Consider the following 18,401-nt stretch of genomic DNA (forward strand, 5'->3'; position numbering starts at 1 on the left):
TTATGCAGCGAATAGATGAACAATATAGATTAAAAATTTTAAATTCATTTTCTTAACGTTTATTTATCTCTGAGAGAGAGAGGGGAGGGGGGACAGAGAGAGAGGGAGACACGGAATCCAAAAGCAGGCTCCAGGCTCTGAGCTACTAGCACGGAGGCCCACATGGAGCTCGAACTCACAAACCGTGAGTTTATGACTTGAGCTGAATTCGAATGCTTAACCAACTGCACCCCCCAGATGCCCCAGAACAATATAGATTTTAATGCCTCAAAGTAGGATATTGGAAGGAAGCAGGACTGGGCAGTGTGTGAAACCAGGAAGAAGTCTGAGGACAGCATTAGTGAAAGCTTGAAGAGCTTTGAAGAAACGGTTAGCAGAAGTCTCATGGGCTTTGAGGAGGCTGTGAGTGAAGACTTGCAGGAAAACGAGGTAAACACCTTGGAAATGGGGAGAAATGGTCTCCTTGTTATATAATAGCGGGGATTTTCACCACACTGTCACCCAAAGTAACATAGAAAGTAAAAAAGGTACCTAACAAACTGGGTGATATAACTAAGGAGGTATTTATCAGAGTGTTGAAGGTACTGAAGATACTGCTTCTTGCTGCTTATAGTAAAATGCAAGAGGAGATAGATAAGCTGGAATAAGGACAGCTAAACAAAATGGAACCAGCACTTTATGGTTTTGAAAATTCCTAGCCTCTCAGATGACAAATGATGTTTAAATTTAGAAATGATTTGTAGCAAAGATCAAATCCAAAAGGACACTTCCATGAAAATATGGTCTAAAGATGAATCCAAGGATGTAATTATTAAAACCGTTGGTAAAACCTCAGAAAGATCAAAGGTGATTCTTTTGAGTACCTTTCATTTTTGAAAAAAAAATTATTATTTTATTTTAAGGTTTATTTATTATTTGAGAGAGATAGAGACAGTGCAAGTGGGGGAAGGCAGAGAGAGAGAAAAAGAGAGAAAATCCTAAGCAGGCTCTGAGCTGGCAGCACAGAGCCTGACGTGGGGCTCAAACCCATGAAACTGTAAGATCATGACCTGATCTGAAACCAAGAGTTGGACACTCAACCGACTGAGTCACCCAGGTGCCCCACATTATTTTTTATTTTAGAGAAAGAGAGAGAGGGCGAGCATAAGTGGAGGAGAGGGGCAGAGGAAGATGGGGGGGGGAGAGAGAGAAAGAGAGAGAGAGAGAGAGAGAGAGAGAGAGAATCTCAAGGAGGCTCCATGCCCAGTGTGGAGCCTGACACAGGGCTTGATCCCACGACCCTGGGATCATGACCTGAGCTGAAACCAAGAGTTGGACACTCAACTGACTGAGCCACCCAGGTGTCCCCCCCTCCCAGTACCTTTCAGTCAGACAAAAGACTTATTAAAATTGTTAAAGTTGCCTCACAAATTCTCTCACTAAAACAATAGAACTTCCAAGAAACTGAAGGGATGTTTTTCAGCAGAATCTCAAGGTAGAGAAAGGATCATCTTGAAGAGATGTGTAGGTTTGTGGTGTGGACCTCAGTAAGATTCATAGGAGACTGCAAAGTGTTCTGAAGAACTGTATTGGCATAAGCACTGCCAACTTGGTCTAAAAGGGGTGGGGGGTGGGGGAGAGTGTTTAATAATGGGATAAGTATATTTTGCATCTGAGAGGAGGGGAATGTTAATCATTTGTGGCTGGAGGACACACTGTGCTGGGCTTAAATTATGTCCACAAATTCTTCGATACTCTTTTCTTCAAAAGGCAGAGTTTAATTCTCTTCTTGTACTTACTTCTAATGAATATAATGTTGCAGAAGCAGTGGTGTGTGATTTCTAAGACTCTGTCATAAAAGGTATTGTGCTTCCTTCTTGCTTTCTCTTGGATGACATGGTCTAGGGCAGAGTTTCCCAACCTTAGCACTACTGATATTCTGGACAAGATTATTCTTTGTCGTGAGGGGCTGCTTGTGCATTGTGGGGTGGTGAGCAGCATCCCCAGCTTCTAGTCACTCAAAATCCCCCAAATTGAATTGCTGTGTCAATTCACACACACACACACACACACACACACACACACACACACACTTGCTTATTTATTCTGTTTTATTGTTTTTTTTTTTTAAGGTTTTGGATATATAGTGCTAAATTGACCTCCCCAAATTTTACATCTTCCCCCACTTTCACAAGTTGAATATGAGTGCCTTTTCCTCAGCATCTTTGCCAACATTAAATTTTGTCTTAAAAAAACTATCTTTGCCAATTTTCCAGACAAAAAATGGTATCTTGTTTTAATTTGTGTTTCTTTTATTACTGGAGACCCTTACCATTTAAGAAATGATTTTGGGGATGCCTGGATAGACTCAGTTGGTTAAGCGTCCAACTTTGGCCCAGGTCATGATCTCACAGTTCATGAGTTCGAACCCTGCATTGGGCTTTCTGCTGTCAGCACAGAGCCTGCTTTGGATCTTCTGTCTCTGCCCCTCTCTGCCCCTCCCCCACTTGGGCGTGTGCTCTTTCAAAAATAACCATTTAAAAAAAGAAATGATTTTTATTCTGTTGTATTTCTTTGTTCTTTTTTTAATGTTTATTTATTTTTGAGAGAGAGAGAGTGAGAGAATATGAATGAGTGGGTGACGGGCAGAGAGAGAGGGAGACACAGAATCTGAAGCAGGCTCCAGGCTCTGGGCTGTCAGCACAGAGACTGATGCGGGGCTCGAACCCATGAATCATGAGATCATGACCTGAGCCCAAGTTAGACGCTTAATCGGCTGAGCCACCCAAGCGCCACATCTGTTGTATTTCTTTGTGACTTAGCCTGTTTTTCTCCTATGGCAATGGTGCCTTCACAGGACCTTCTTCCTTTGTTAGCAGAAAAGCTGTCCTGTGCCTCTGGTGTGGAGAGCTGGAGGGGCCCTACTCTTCCCAGGTAGGCACTCAGTTTTGGAAATTCCTCCATTAGAAATCATTCTTCTAATTTGTTCTCCCTCTGGGTTTACTGAAAAAGCAAGCAAATTCACTCCAAAGTAGTGGTGACACAACTTTCTAGATGACACATGTTAACAGACAGCAGTACTGACAGTGCCTTGGTCGGGCAGGTGGGCGGGATCAGGAAGTAGTTAAAAGTGATACTGAAAAGAGGTAGAAGAAACAGGGCATAGTGGTTACCCCAAACTTTTCCTCACCATGGTTCTGCTTAGGTCTGTCCTCTTCTAACCCGCCTCACTGCCTCCTAAGCAGATAATGGTCAGTTCTTCATTTTTTATTTTAGAGAGAGTGGAAGTGGGGAGAGGGCCAGAGGGAGGGAGGGAGATGGGGAGAGAGAATCTCACGCAGCCTCACACCCAGCGCAGAGTCCAATGTGGAGCTTAATCACATCACTATGATACCACGATCTAATCCCAAATCAAGAGTCCAATGCTCAACTGACTGAGCCACCCAGGTGCCCTGATGATGGTCGGTTTTTAAAAATATTTTTGTTCTGGGGCACTTGAGTGGCTCAGTCAATTGGGCATCCGACTTTGGCTCAAATCATAGTCTCACAGCTCATGGATTTGGGCCCTGCATTGGGCTCTGTGCTGACAGCTCAGAGCCTTGGAGACTGCCTCAGATTCTGTGTCTCCCTTTCTCTCTCTACCCCTCCCCTGCTCTCTCTCTCAAATATAAATAAATATTTTAAAAATTTAAAAAATTTTGTTCTGAACATTTACCTCCAATAATTTGGTATTATGCTCTAGTGCTTCACCAACACTGATATTCATTCGTTCATTTATTCAAAAAACTATATAGTTAGAGCCTCTACCTTGTAAACTTGAGGTACTCTATAGAACGTGAGAAAAAAACCTATAAATTCCCTAGCCCTATGAGCTTATACTCTAGTATAAGGGAAACACACCATTAATGAGTAACCAAAGAAGATAATATGGTCAGTGCTGCATGATATGACTACGATCAGTGAGGGGTGACATGGAGAATAGCAAGTGCCAGGCCTGCCGAGGGTGGTGCTGAGGGCATGGCTTTGAATAGGAAGGTTTGGAAAGATCTTTCTGTAGAATTTTGACCTATGTTCTCTTCAGCAGTAGTTTGCACCTGGTGGGAAGGGGAGTCTCTCTCCCCCCCCCCCCAAGCTCCCCCCTCAATCTCTCCTTACTACAAATATTTCAACTGTTTCCACTTGGTGAAAAGTTGGGTGTGTGGTATAGGCTGGCATGACAGATTGCAAGAATCGGAGATTGTGTCTACTACCTTTTCCCCTTTGCGTGTTATAGACCCACTGCCCTTGTTCTGGATGTCCCCAACATCACCTTAAATGATTTGTGTCTCCCTTCCTGAGCCCCTCCTCCTTCCCTTCCTTTTTAAACCTTCCAGATCTCAGTTAATCTTATCCCTTAGTCTCCTTGCTACTTAAAGTGAAGTCCCTAGACCAGCAGGGCCAGTGTTAACTGCAGCTTAGGAGAGAAGCAGAACCACAGATCTACTGAAGAGGAATCTGCATTTAGCAGATGCGACTTTGAGAAGCCCTAGTTCAGAGCTATTATCCTCACATGTCTGGGTTAGGCCTTTCTCTGGTTATTTACTCATTCCCCTTTTATTCCAATGCCCATTCCTATCCTTTGCCCACCATAGTCACTCTCTTTAATCTGTTTAAATAACTGACCTTCAATATGCATGATTTTTGAAACTCTGTAGTGTTGAGTGTGTATGTATTTTCAATTTACGTAAATGTGATTGTACTAGAAATCTTATCGTCTTTTACCTTTTGTCACCTTCATGTATTTACGATTTAAATATGTTGCAATGTGTAGATCTAGCACATTGGTCTAACTACTGCATTGCATTTCATAGACATCCACCATCTTTAGCTATTTCCCCATGATGGGTGTCTAGGTAGCTTTGAACTTACAGTCGTCCCACATAACACTGTGTGTCCCCTTATGGTCTTGTGCAAAATTTTCCCTGGGCCAAACATGTTCAGGAGTGGGGTCACTGGGTCAGGGGGTATATACATAATTAATTTCACAAAATTCTTCCAGATTGTTTCTACCTATTTACTCTCTCACCAGCAACATTGCGTCTTCTACTATTTGGATGTAAAATGGAGTAATATCATTGTTTTAATTTGTATTTATCTGATTACCAGTGTATTTGAATATTTCTGTATCTTTTTGCTAGCTATTCATTTATTCAACCAAAAATTACTATGAGTGCCTTTTATGTTACAGGTACTGTGCTAAGGCCCAGGGAAAAGCATCCCCTATTCAGTTTATGTTGGGTCTCATTTTTTTGTCCATTTGTCGAGTTCACTGTAAATCTACATATTAATCCCATGTATATCTACAGTTTTAACAACACAAAAATCGGGGCACCTGGGTGGCTCAGTTGGTTAAGCATCTGGCTCTTGGTTTCAGCTCAGGTCATGATCTCACAGTTTCATGGGTTTGAGCCCTGCTTCGGGCTCCTTGCTGACAGTGTGGAGCCTGCTTGGGATTCTCTCTCTCTCACTCTCTCTCTGTCTCTCTCCCACTCGTGGTCTCTCTCAAAAATAAATAAATAAACACAAAAATCTCTCTCCATCTGAAAATATTAACTTTGTCTACGGCATCCTCCAATGACTAGACAGCCTTCTTTTGATAAACTCAAGAAGTATTTTGGCCTCCTATATTATGCAGTATCACAGTGACAGTCTCCTAGATTTTGTTCTATTAGCTGTGAGTAGTTTTTGTAGTTTTGTAGTAGTTTTGCCATTTACAATTAGTGCTTTATTCCATCCGGAGTCCACCATTTTATGTGGTACAAACTAGTAATCTAACTTTATTTCTTTCTATACAGGAAGCTAGATTTGCCCAACACAGATTTCCCTTTTCTCTAAAGGTTTCATCAGTTAGCATCAGAGAGCTCAGCGTTAAGTCTATTCTGGAACTAAGATGAGTCAGAGGTTTGCAAACATTTGCAGTTAGAAAATGTCTCTGTGAAATCTGAAACCAGGCAGCTGCAATGTGATTGCTTTGCAGAAAGGTTTGACTTGTGGCTCATGTTATGTGGAACAGCACAGGCCAGAGGCTTGACAGCGTCAGACAGGTGCTAGTGGTGGTGAGTACATTTCCCTAAGGAGGCGAGACCTTGCAGGGAGAGAGCAACAACAAATTAAGAACAAGGCTGAAATTTGCCATAAAGGTTGGAATACCACCCAGAGGGGTTCTCTGGTGCCACACATCCAAATTTACACACTCCTAAAATTTATGCTTTGAAATCTGGACATGGTTTAAAACCCCTTAGTATTCAGGGTAGCTAGAATTTCAGAGCGTGGGTCCTGGGAGGTCAGAATAGTGGGCTCCAATCACAGCTAAATCACTCATCAGCTGTGTGACCTTGGGCAGATTATTTCGCTCCGGGCATTACATGAGATAATCCTTATAAAGCACTCAGCCTAGTGCCAGTGTACATTAGGTATTCAATGAAAAAAGATCAAAAGACCTATTAGATAATAGACTTTGCATAATGCAAAGAACAAACAAACCCTGGCCCTCAAGGAATTTATGATCTAAAATGAGGATGAGAAAAACTACAAAAATTATACTATAACAGAAAATCTCCTATTTTGCTCTAAGAGAGTTACAATATGTAATTCTTTTCTTTGAAGTCTGACTATATATCAATTTGAGGGCTGCGGGCTGGGGAATGGGACTGTGGACTGCGGAAAAATTTCATGGAACGAAGTGGCGTTTAGGAAAGCTCTAGACCAATGAGTGAAGGTTCCAGATGGGAGATTCCCAGTTTGGGTAGACTGCAGATCAGTGGTAAGAGAGTGGGCCGGAGGGGTCCTTGCGGCTGTCACAGAGACCTTGAAGGCGAAAGTGGGGTTGAATTTACTCCGGTCGACAGAGGAGATGCCCAGCTGGGAACTGTACTTTAGGAGGACTAAGTCAGGAGTGGCTGCAGAGTGGTTCACAGCCAGATGGGAGGGAGGTGCAGACAGAACCAGGAAGTGGTTGTGGTCTTCTAGACACTTAGGTGGGGTCTGAGCGCGGACAAGGGCCCTGGGAATATCGGGGAAGGGAGCAGAACAAAGGCCCGGGACTTAAGAATCAACATGACCCAGGACGGGCAGGTCTCCCAAAAGGTAATCTTTTCTGCAGGTGGCTATTCCTTCACACCTCAGCTGTACCTCCTTTCTCTCACTCTGCTGATAACCTCACTCCCTGCCTCCTTTGTACCTCAAAATGTTTCTCACGTTCGTTCTTTTCTTTTTGCATGCCTGTCTCCTCTCCTTTCATCGGAGAGCAGCCCTTCTGCCGGCGCCCTGGAACCCCTGCTTCCTCCTCCTTTACGGGATTCCCACGAAGAATTTCCTCTCCTCTTGATCGATGGGGCGCCTGGGTGGCTTAGTCGGTTAAGCGTCCGACTTTCGTTTAGGTCATGATCTTGCGGTTCGTGGGTTCGAGCCCCGCGTCGGGCTCTGTGCTGACTGCCAGCTCAGAGCCTGGAGCCTGTTTCAGTCTGTGACTCCCTCTCTCTCTGACCCTCCCCTGCTCACGCTCTCTCTCTCCTAGAAATAAATTAAAAAAAAAAAAAAGAATTTCCTCTCCTTACATCTTCGGTCGCTGCCATATATATTAACCTTAAAACTGACACTGCCAGTTACTTTACCAGCAAAATAGGCTTATTCGGGAACAGTAGAGAATTGCAAGGAAACAAGCAAACACCAGCAAAGCCAGAGACTAGCCCGGAAAACAAAGAAGAGAAACCTTTTTCTAGAGGAAAGGAGGAAGTCGGGAGGGCTATTAATAACAAGAAGTCCATTGGCGTAAACTGGGAGGTCAAAGTATAAGGGCTTTTCATTGGCTGAGTTGTGGCAGTCTCTCATTGGCTGGACTGTTGCTGGGGCGAAGAAACATTTCTTCAGTTGGGCTTGTGCAGTAGTAGCTAAAGCAGTATCACGTTGCAAAGTACTGCTCTTCCTGTTATGTCTGCAATTGACCACAGGTGGTAAGCCCCCAGACTCCATTTTAAAGGAGGTTTCCTTTTATTAATTTTCAGTTTTCACTGGTTCTTTTCCTGCTTACAAACGTGCTCAGGTAAGTCTCTCTTGGTCCGAAAGAACTTCCTTTGGACCTTGTTCTGTTCTTAAGCGACACTTCTATTTTTCTCCTATGTTTTGCCTCCAGATTTCTCAAGAGGAGGCTAACTCAGTGCTGGACTTCACAGCCTTCCAAAACTGAATGCTTACTTTCACAAATACTGAAGAGTTACCGATGACCTTACATATGTCAAATCCAACCACTTCTTAATAGTCCTCTCTCCTTTTAAATTCAGCTGAGCGACACCCCTTTCCCCTACTTCCCAACACCTTCTTGCACTGACTTTGGAAACAAGTCTCCCTATTCTCTCTCTTCCCTAACTCTTCCTTCCCACCCTCTTTAATCCCCAAACAAAGCTACTTTTAATTGTTTTCATCCTTCCACACAAGGAGGGAGGGCTCTTTTCTTGCATAAAATTAAAGAAAAAAAAGTTACATGTAAGTATACACATATGTCTTAATACACATAAATATTAACATATGTAAGTATAAATAAATATAAATATGAATGGTCTTTAAAAGTCTATCACTGACTTCCTTATATATTGGATATTTTTAAGTTATATATATAACTTATGTATTTATGTATCATCCATATCTATAGCTATCTTTTTATATTCAATTTAATAAAATAGTAATCATTTAGAAAATGGGCACTACATTATGGCCCCTAAAATATAAAGATGTAATTGCAACAGAAGTAGCAACAGGGAGGCAGATTTCCAGTCTTCTTGAAATTTTGCCAACGGCTGAAGTGCATTCTTGATTTCCCTTTGTAACATTAATCTCTACCATGGATTTTACTGCCATCTCTCTGTCAGGAAGTTTCCAGTATCTCTTATTAAACTACATGCAGTTCCAGTTTCCCTCTATTGCCTCAAATTCAACACATCCTAGCAGAACGCATTCTACCTCCATTTCTATCGAATTTGCCTTACTTTTTTGTTTGTCTTCCTAGATTCAAAGGACTTCTATATAGAAGTAACACTATTTGCAATGGTGTAGTGATAAACATGGTTCAGTTAATGCAGTAAACATGTTTTTAGAATACGTGGCCATAGACTTTTAAGAAATATGGGTGGAAAGGATTGCATCATTTATTGGTTATATTTTTAATAAATATATTGTTTACTGTTGATAACAGCAATAAACCTTCTAATTATTGGATATGAGTAAGGGGGCTTGCTTTCTATGATTTTACAGATCTTCTGCGATTTCATTTGCAAGCACATTTGATAAAGAAAATTTGACCAATGAAGTGAGAACTGAAGTTCTCAGTGAGGAAATAAAATCTTTAACAATTTTCATTCTGTTTATAAAATCACTCACACTATTGGTTTTAGAGTTAGGAAAATTCAAGGACATCCTATGACATCAAGTTTTACTGTGACAAAAGGAGATAGAATAATTGTAAGATTTTCTAGAAAATTCTATTTAAAAATCAGCTCTATAATAATCTTAAGATTTAAGAACCAGTTAGTAAGACAGAGTCCATGAGAATGTTATTTTATATAGTGACATTCATTTTCTTAAAAATTTAGCTCTGATACAACTTTTCATTATTTTCAACTCAAGGTTTTTGGGTATTTTTTTGGTTTTTGGCTTTTGTTTTTAATCTTAAAGCTACTGAATTGAGATTAGTGGTTTTAAACTTTAGAAGTCTTTAAAAAGTTTACTACTGACTTCCTAATTAGCTTAAGACATGACACCTTTTTGACAAAAATGTAGCATCTACATTGTGCTAAAAATGCAGATAGAACCTGTATAAAGAAGATGACATTAAGCTCTAGACTGGAAATACATGGAACTTTTAATTCATTCACTCAACCTGTACTTTTTTTTAAACAAATGCTTTACTTGTTTGTTTATGTATTTATTTGTGTGTGTGTGAGAGGAGAGAGAGAGAGAGAGAATGAGAGAGAACTTGAAGCAGGCTCTAGTACAGCTCGGAGTCCGATGTGGGTCTCAATCCCATGATCCAGGATCATGACCTGAGCAAAAATCAAGAGTTGGATACTCAAGAGACTGAGCCACCCAGGCCCCCAACCCCCCCTCTCCCGCCAACCTGTACTTTTTGAGGAACTATTCTAGGCATGTTCTAGGTGCCAGAAATTCAGGGAGAGCAAAGGACAATAAACCCTTCTCTCTTGTAGTTTACATTCTGAGGATAAGGAAGTAAATCAAGCAGAATGAATCCATGGATTTTACATTGTATTACAAGTGATGCCCTAAATGCTAAGGAGAAAAATAAACCAAAGAAGGGTATGGGGGAGTAGGGGGTTGTAATTAAAATTGGGATTATCAGGGAAGGGCTCATAGGGCAGATTGCCCTTGTGCAAAAACCCTTGGAGGGTGAGGGAGAAAGGATAGATATCTGGACGTATGTCTGCAGACTCCTCCACACATCTTTCAAGGCCCAAGACAAGCTCCCTGAGTCCCCTTGCTTATTAAAATCGTGACCTACCAATCTGGAGTGGTTTCCCCGGGTCTTCAGTTTCTCCCTGTGCTCCAGGCACTGGGGCAATTTTCAGATCACACCTGAGAAGCTCCTGAGGCGATTGCAAACCAACAAGGCCTTTTTGTCACGAGATAGCAATTTGGAGGGTCCTGGGCTCAGAGGATGCTTTAAAGAATCATTCCGACCAATGCTTTGCAAGCAGCCTGTAGGGTCTCCAGGGTGTAAGCAGGGAGAGCAGAGGGAGGTGACTGCAATAATCCAAATGAGATGATGGTGGCAGACCAGGGTGTCTGCAGTGAAGCAGAAATATTAACATAGTATTTTGAAGAAGGAGCGGCGGTTTGCTACTTCCTGCCTTCTGCGAGAGGGGAAGAAAAGGGGGGCCAAGAAGGACTCCAAGTTGTTGGTGTTCCAGCCACGGGAAAGGACGTGGTTGCCACTCTCCCTCCTCCTCCCCACCCCCACATGAGGTAGGCGGGGCAAGCGGGTTTGTGGAGGAAATTAGGGGGTCAGAGTTGAGTGAGCTGGGTTTGAAATGTCTGTTAGCATCCAGGGAGAGGCCCGGTCTCCTCCTCCACCTTCCCTTAGGAGTGTAGGAATCGTGACCCCTAGGAGGCACCAGCCCTCCTGTAACTCCGTCAGGGGCTGCTGTGCGCCTGAACTTGGGACACGTTTGAAGCATTGTTTTACCAGAGGGAGCCATTTTACTAATTATTCCCAGGCGGATATTTGCCAGCTGTGGCTTTAGCAGTTGGGCGTAGAAGTGAGGTTCCTGGGAAAGGCTCCCGCCGCAGATACAAGCGCCACAGATACAAGCGTGGGAATTATCAGCTTGAAGCTGGTGTGCAAAGCCATCAGATCAACAGAGGAGTGAATTGAGAAGACAATGTGTGTACTTCTCTCACATGGTTGTTGGCTTGTGAGGATCAAATTAAACACATACATTACCTGGCACACAGCGCTTAACAAAGAGGGTTGCTATTTTTATTAATAAACCCTGCTGCAGGAGCTCGTCCCTGAGCAACATCCGGTGCAGACAAGCGGGCACGCTTTTTGGTCAAGGAAGAAGCAACGACTTTATGTGGTTGAGAAGACTGGCATTGATAGATGGATGGGTCTCAGTCCAATGCTTTCGTTGTACGGGGGAGTGGGGGAGGCTTGAGGAGAGTAGGCGCAGCTAACCGGCGGCCGAATGGAGCCTCCACTGGGTCTCAGGTTTCCCGCCCGCGGGACCCTGGGCTTCCAGTCTACTCCACCCGATCTGGCCGGCTACCCCGCCAGCCCGAGCGCCAACCCCGCGCGTCACTGACGCACGCGGCCTCTCCCGCGTCTAAGGTCCTGGAAGCCCCGGTCTCCGGCTGGCCGCGCCGCCGCTGAGAGGCTACCGGGAGGAAGTACCGAGGCGCCCGGCGTAGGCCAAAGAGCGACCCGGCCCTGCGGGGAGGAGCGGGGAGGAACGGCGGTGGGGTAGGGCCTGGCTGGCGCGCGGCAGCTGTGCGCACTTGGGTTCTTTCCGCGCGCGGGCCACACGTGGAACGGAGCACCCGTGCGCTCGGCCTCCAGCCACTGGGCGGGGTCGGGATTGAACATGCTGGAAAAGGAGGGCGCTCGAGTCTCCGCCCGGCCGGAGCCTGGGGCTGCAGCCCCGGGGCGGGAAGCGGGGCGGGGCTGGGAAAGTTGAGTATTGGTCGCCGGGGGCAGGGCTGCGCGCAGGAGCGCCGGCCGCTGGTACCGTAGAAGGCTGGGGAGGGCGGGGTAGGTGTGGCTCTGCCTGCGTGACCCGAGCCCCGATCCCGGTCGCCGTCGTCTCCCGCAGCTGCGGCCTCTCAGCCATGGGCGCCGTCTGGTCGGCCCTGCTGGTCGGAGGGGGCCTGGCCGGAGCGATTTTCGTTTGGCTCCTGCGGGACGCGGGGAAGGAGAGCGACGCGGAGCAGACGGACGCCCCTCTTGGGGAGACTGCGGCTCCAGGAGGCGATCAGGGTGGCGGCGGGGGACCCAGCCCTGTACCTTCCAGACGGGAGCTGATCACCAAAGCAGGTATTCTTCCTCCCACGTCTCGAGGGCAGATCTGCCGTGGGGCTTTGAAGTTCACTGAGGGAGGAAAAAAACCCACCTGGTGCTTTTCTCGCGGCCCTTTCCGGCGGACTAGCCTCCCCTACTCCGGACAGGACCCTTCCCACGCCTCTCATTTTTCCCAGGCTAGTGCGCACGCGCCGGGCAGTTTCTCGCTCTCCACTGAGGCTCCGAAGGTTCCCTGAGCCGGCGTCCGAGGGTAGCGCCCGGCAGTCTCTACCCTCGGCGCCCGCCCACAAGGACCTCGAAGGGGATGGGCCCCTTTGCGTGGCGGCACTTGGCGCAGTGCGGGCCGCCGCAGCGGCGGCGCCCCTTCCGGGCCTTACAAAGGGCATGCCTGGGTTCAGGGAGATCCTACAAGCCTCTTCAGTCTCAGACCCTACAGGGACACATTCGGTGTCCCATTAACACCGAAAAACACATTAATACAGCCCCAACCCCATTAACCTCACGTCTTTCCTTACTTCACCTCATGCAAGAGCTGGGTTTGGGAACACCCAGGCGCTGAGCACCTCCTGCTATCTGGATGCTTCTGTCAGGAAGGCAAAGTTCAGGTTGGCCTCTAGCCAGGAAGGCCTCAGCTGAAGCCCTAGGGCTGTATGCTGGCCGCCCATTTCAGAGCTGTAGGACCCACAGCGCAGGGCTGTCCAATGCCCCAGGAGGGGACCTACATAATAGGGCACCCGACTCCAGTGAGTAGAATTGACATCCAGATTTACATGTGAACATGTTAGAGACTGTGCTAGGCAAAGTAAGAGCACTGGTAGAAAACCTTAGCTCCCAGTGCCCTTCCTTGGCCAGCTGCCCATGCCTGGACTCCAGCCGAGCGGTGAAAATGACATCTGGGAACTTTATTTTTAGTGGAGTCAGTCGGTGTTCATGTGTAGCCATTTGAAAGTCTGCCGCTGTGCCTTTCCTACGATTGGTTTGAGATGAGCAGAGAGCTCATCTATCTTCAGGAAGCCAGTCTCATGTTTTAGGTTGAACGATTGATAATTCAGGGCAACGTTTATGTCTCAAAACTCCACCATTAAAAAGAGATAAAATTAAACAAAGCCAATATCCCCAGCCTCCCCAACACCCGCCCCCCCAATCTATGATGATTGTATGACTTGGGAGACTTCCATCTTGCAGGGACTAGCCCAGGTGTCAGTGAGGTGGCCAAGAAGGAAACTGAGCCTTTAGGGAGCTTGGATTTTGTACTGCAAGAACATGTTTTTTAAAAATGTACAATGGGAGGAGATGTAAAAAGCCTATGTTTTGTTAAAGAGGTTTACTTTATTTATTTGAGAGAGACAGAAACTGCACAAGTGGGGAGAAGCAGAGAGAGGGAGAGAGAATCCCAAGCAGGCTCCACATTGCCTTCACAGAGCCAGAGGCAGGGCTCAAACTCCAAACACTGTGAGATCATGACCTGAGCTGAAACCAAGTAGGTCACTTAACCAACTGAGCCATCCAGGCACCTCAAGATTTTCTTCTGATGGATATGGGGTTGGCATGGAGAAACTAGCCCTCTCTCCCCACCCTCAGCCCCATCATTGTTCAGTGATGCACTGCTATCCTTTGTATCTGCCCCTTCCCCCCGACCCCCAGCATCCCTCCCTCCATAGTAACAGCTGCCCACACCTGTGAGAGCCGATCCCCGGGCTGCGGGCAGTTCCTGGGAGCAGAGGCATACTCTTAAGATCCGTAGGGTAGCCATGCAGATCTTTGCCCCACAGGCTAGACCGCATTTTCTGCTGATAGAAACCGAACTTGGCTGCATGCCAATAAGGCCTTGCAGAGATTGAGGACCCTGACAGGGTTAAACTGCTACCTCTATAACTGGCCACTTCATTTACACTCTTGTGTGAGCACATGGACACTCTCAGCTGTGTCCTTTATTGTTGGATATACACGTGCGTTCTTAGAGCGTTCTGTTTGTTCAGTTAGTGTCTCAACTAGGTAATTAAGCACTTGCTTTTAATAGAGATGGATTTCGTGAACTGCAGATAGATTAGTGGTAAAGTCTTCAATAAACCTATTTTCTCAGCGTTTTTTTCCCTCAACATGAACTGTCTAACACTGTTACATTTTTCCTTTTGTTTTTTAGCGCATCTTCAAGAAAGCAATGGATGTTTGGTTTCAGAGACCAAAGGCCATGGTAACCTGCAGGAAGCAACATGGAGATTGCAGAGTCCTTCTGGAAAAGATGGTGGTTGTGACCGTTCAAGAGAGCATGTTCCTTCTGGACAGTTTCCAGAATCTCTAGCTACATCTGAGACTGGTGACTCTAGGGGTTACTGTGAAGTTTCAAGAAATGAAAGCCTTCAGTCTCCTAAAGGAGAATGGGGATTCCAGAAAGGACAAGAGACACTCGCTAAAGGAGCTCCGTGTTTTGCCGAAAAGTTGTATTCTAGCAACCTGGTCATTGACAGAGGGAAAGAAGTGAGGCTTGCCGAGTTGAGCAATCAGGACCGGGCTGACAATGAGGACTGGGAAATGGTGTCCAGGCACTCCTCTTGGGGAGATGTTGGTTTGGGTGGCAATCTTGAGGCTTCAGTGTTAAGCCCAAACCAGGGAATGGACTGTGGCAGAAGCACTCGTAGGGAACCCAGAGGTCAGGAAGTGGATGTGAAACGAAAAAAGGTAGTAGCAAGGTCTTCAGAGTCTCAGCAAGTTAGTATCAGGTTCCAGATCCATTATATCACAAGCACTGGTGGGGAATTCATTGCAGTAACTGGAGACCACGAGAGTCTTGGGAGGTGGAATACTTACATCCCGCTGCAGTATAGCAAGGATGGGTTCTGGTGCCAGTCTGTGTCCCTGCCAGTAGATACAGTGGTGGAATGGAAGTTTGTAGTGGTAGACAATGGCAAAATTACCCGCTGGGAAGAATGCAGCAATAGGTTCCTGGAGACTGGCCATGAGGATAAAGTGGTTCAAGAGCGGTGGGGGATTCACTGATTCGGTTCTCAAAGTACTGGAGAGGCTATTTGTGGAGCACACTGAATCATTTTAAATAAAGGAAGTATAACTCCAAATAATAGCCATCAAAGTTGTTTCAAACTTGCTAGTGGCTTTTGTCTAATGTGCAGAAATATATATATATGTAGTTATATGCTTTCAGTGAGCATGGACTTTTTTTCCCCTGTGGCATTGATGGGTGGATTTTTGCTGATCCATGGTTACTTCAGAGCTTAGTCCTCTCTGGGAGTGATTTGGCTAAGCTTCAGGTGTGGACTGGCCAGGGCACGCAGAAACCAACCAGCTGCCCAGGGTTCAAGCATGAGCGTTTGGGTGACCCTTAAACCAAGAGTGAAACAAGCCTCATTCATTAAAGAGCTGCCTTCCTACTGGTACAACTGGAGAAACTCCTTACTATGGGCACGCTCAATATTAAAAAGTTAATGTCATATGGAACTGTGATAAAAAATATCTGGTCACAAGGGGTGGTTAGCAAGGATATGAGGTTATACGTTAAGACTCCCCAGTGTTATGTTTTTTTGCTTTTGCTTGATTTTTACCTACTAGCCCCAACTTGAAGGTAGTCAGTCTTTGTCTTAATGATTGCAGACCAGTGTAGAAACAAGGGGCGTATTCCAAGTCTGTCCCTGGGAGGAGACCATGAGGGAAGGGGGCGGGAAAAGGATGAAGGTGTGGGCTGAGCAGGGTGGCCTGAGTGGTGCCTCTTAGAGGGCTGGGAGGTCCAGGTCATTGCAGTAACTGGACTGCAGACTACAGTTCAGAGGACAGAGAGGACACAGCCATCATTTACCTCCAGGCCCTTTGCAGGACTGCCCCACCCCTGCCCTTCTCTCTCCCAGGGGGGTCTGGACTGACAGATGGACTGGCCCATAGCAGTCATTTCTCCTGCCCTCTCCTGTCATACCAGTAGCTATCCTGGGTAACAAAATTATAACAGGACAGTGACATACAGGTACAGCTTTGTTTTGAGAAGAAGTAAGACATTTAAACTTTATCATAACTGAACAAATAAAACCTGAGTTCTAATATCTTTATTAAATGTCTGAATTATTTGTCTAAATCTTAGTACCATAATAGCTTAGATATAAAACAAAATACCAATATTTTCCTCCACTAATAACAGACGCATAGAAAAAAGCAAACATCAAGAGGCAAGAGGTTATGTTTTCTCCTCTCTTTGGGGAAAACATTTTAGAATTTTTTTTAAAACTTCACCTTTATTTGGAGGGATATTATGCATGCCTGTACCTGAAAATGAATTTTTCTTATATGTTAAAACAACTTGTAGTAAGTACAAAATCATTTGGAGAAACGGTGTTTAATCCTGGGTACAGGTGGTCCTTGCTGAAAAGAGGATAAACCCAAAAGAAAAGAGAAAGTGCTTATAAACTATGATGGTTTTTGGCTTCTAGCATGTAATTGTTAAATCCACATATACTTTTTATACTTTTTTTGTAAAGAATTTCATACTCTACCACTAAGGTCTTCAGGGGAAATTTACTATTACTGCACAAAATACCCAAGCATTTCTATAAGGTACAATTAAAACAGTTTACAATAAAAATTTCTTTAGAGATCTTTCACTAGCAATTTATCATTACCTGATGAAGTAAAAATCTTTCAGTAAAACCAGTTGATGTAACAGATAAAGTTCATGTTTAAAATTTTTTTTTATTTTTTTAATGTTTTATTTATTTCTGAGAGAGAGCAAGACAGCATGAGCAGGGGAGGGTCAGAGAGAGAGGGAGACACAGAATCCGAAGCTGTCAGCTCAGAGCCCGACATGGGGCTCGAACCCGCAAGCCGTGAGATCATGACCTGAGCGGAAGTCAGATACTTGACCGACTGAGCCACCCAGGTGTCCCTTAAATATTTTTAAAAAATATATTGTAAAGTTGGACATGCTTAGCATTCTAAACTGTCATTTAGAGGAGAAACAGGAGGATTTAGTCACTATTATCTGCACTGTTTGGGACTAATGCTGCTGTCACAGGCAGACACCACGCACGTTAAGAAGGCTGCACCAGAAGCCTGTTCCTTGCCCACTGAATAATCAGCAGCGGGTGTTTCTGGCAGGAGGGCAGCCCCCGCTGCAGATTGCTGCCCTGGCTGCTTCTGTCCTGCGGCTCTGCCGTCCCCCAGGACCCCACCGTCCACCAGATCCAGCTCCTGGAGGGGGAAATAAAGTGAGGGGAAAACCACAAATGCTTACTAAAATTTTTGGCCAGAAAGTGCCCCATATTGCTTTGTCTACAAGCCTTTAGCGAGGACTGGTCAGTAGATGTGACGGGGCTGGGGCTGGGGAAGAGCCTCTAGCAGGGCAGCCACTTTTCTGTGACATCTTTCGACAGCTACTGCCGTCCCTGCTGTCTCTGGCAGGAAGACCAGTGATTAGAGGACTGGAACCTCCAGCCCTGCTCCCTGATCTCCAAGGAGGAGAGGGGGACTGCGGATTAAGCTCTATAAAACTCCTCAGTAAGATCTGAGAGGCTTCCAGGTTGGTAAGCAGGCCTAGGTCCTGGGAGGGTGACATGCCCTGAGCAGGCACGAAAGCCTCATGTACCAGAACCCTATACTTTGCCCCGTGCATCTCTTATATTTGGCTGTTCTGAGTTGTTTCGTTTACAATAAACCGGTAATAGTAAGTAAAGCACTTTTCCGAGTTCTGTAATTTGTGCTAGAGAGCTAGTGAAACTGAAGAGGGGGTTGTGGGAAACTCCCAATTTATAGCCGGTCAGTTAGAAGTACAGGTGGCCCAGGACTTGTAACTGCATCTGAGGTGGGGGGCAGTCTTGTGGGACTGAACCCTTAAACCTGTAGAATCCGATACCAACTCCAGGTA

The 18,401-nt window shown here is 45.4% G+C and overlaps 1 protein-coding gene across 1 annotated transcript; it reads left to right on the forward strand.

Annotated features, from left to right (window-relative positions):
• Nucleotides 1-12,212: 12,212 nt before the first annotated feature.
• On the forward strand, nt 12,213-15,933 carry STBD1 (starch binding domain 1). The gene is made up of 2 exons (XM_039230974.1): nt 12,213-12,556; nt 14,685-15,933. Exons 1-2 carry the CDS (start codon nt 12,352-12,354, stop codon nt 15,536-15,538), a joined length of 1,059 nt encoding a protein of 352 aa, XP_039086905.1. The 5' UTR covers nt 12,213-12,351; the 3' UTR covers nt 15,539-15,933.
• Nucleotides 15,934-18,401: the final 2,468 nt, after the last annotated feature.

The sequence above is a fragment of the Hyaena hyaena genome, unplaced genomic scaffold, assembly GCF_003009895.1.
Source record: "Hyaena hyaena isolate Hyena2069 unplaced genomic scaffold, ASM300989v1 scaffold_54, whole genome shotgun sequence".
Lineage (NCBI taxonomy): Eukaryota > Metazoa > Chordata > Mammalia > Carnivora > Hyaenidae > Hyaena > Hyaena hyaena.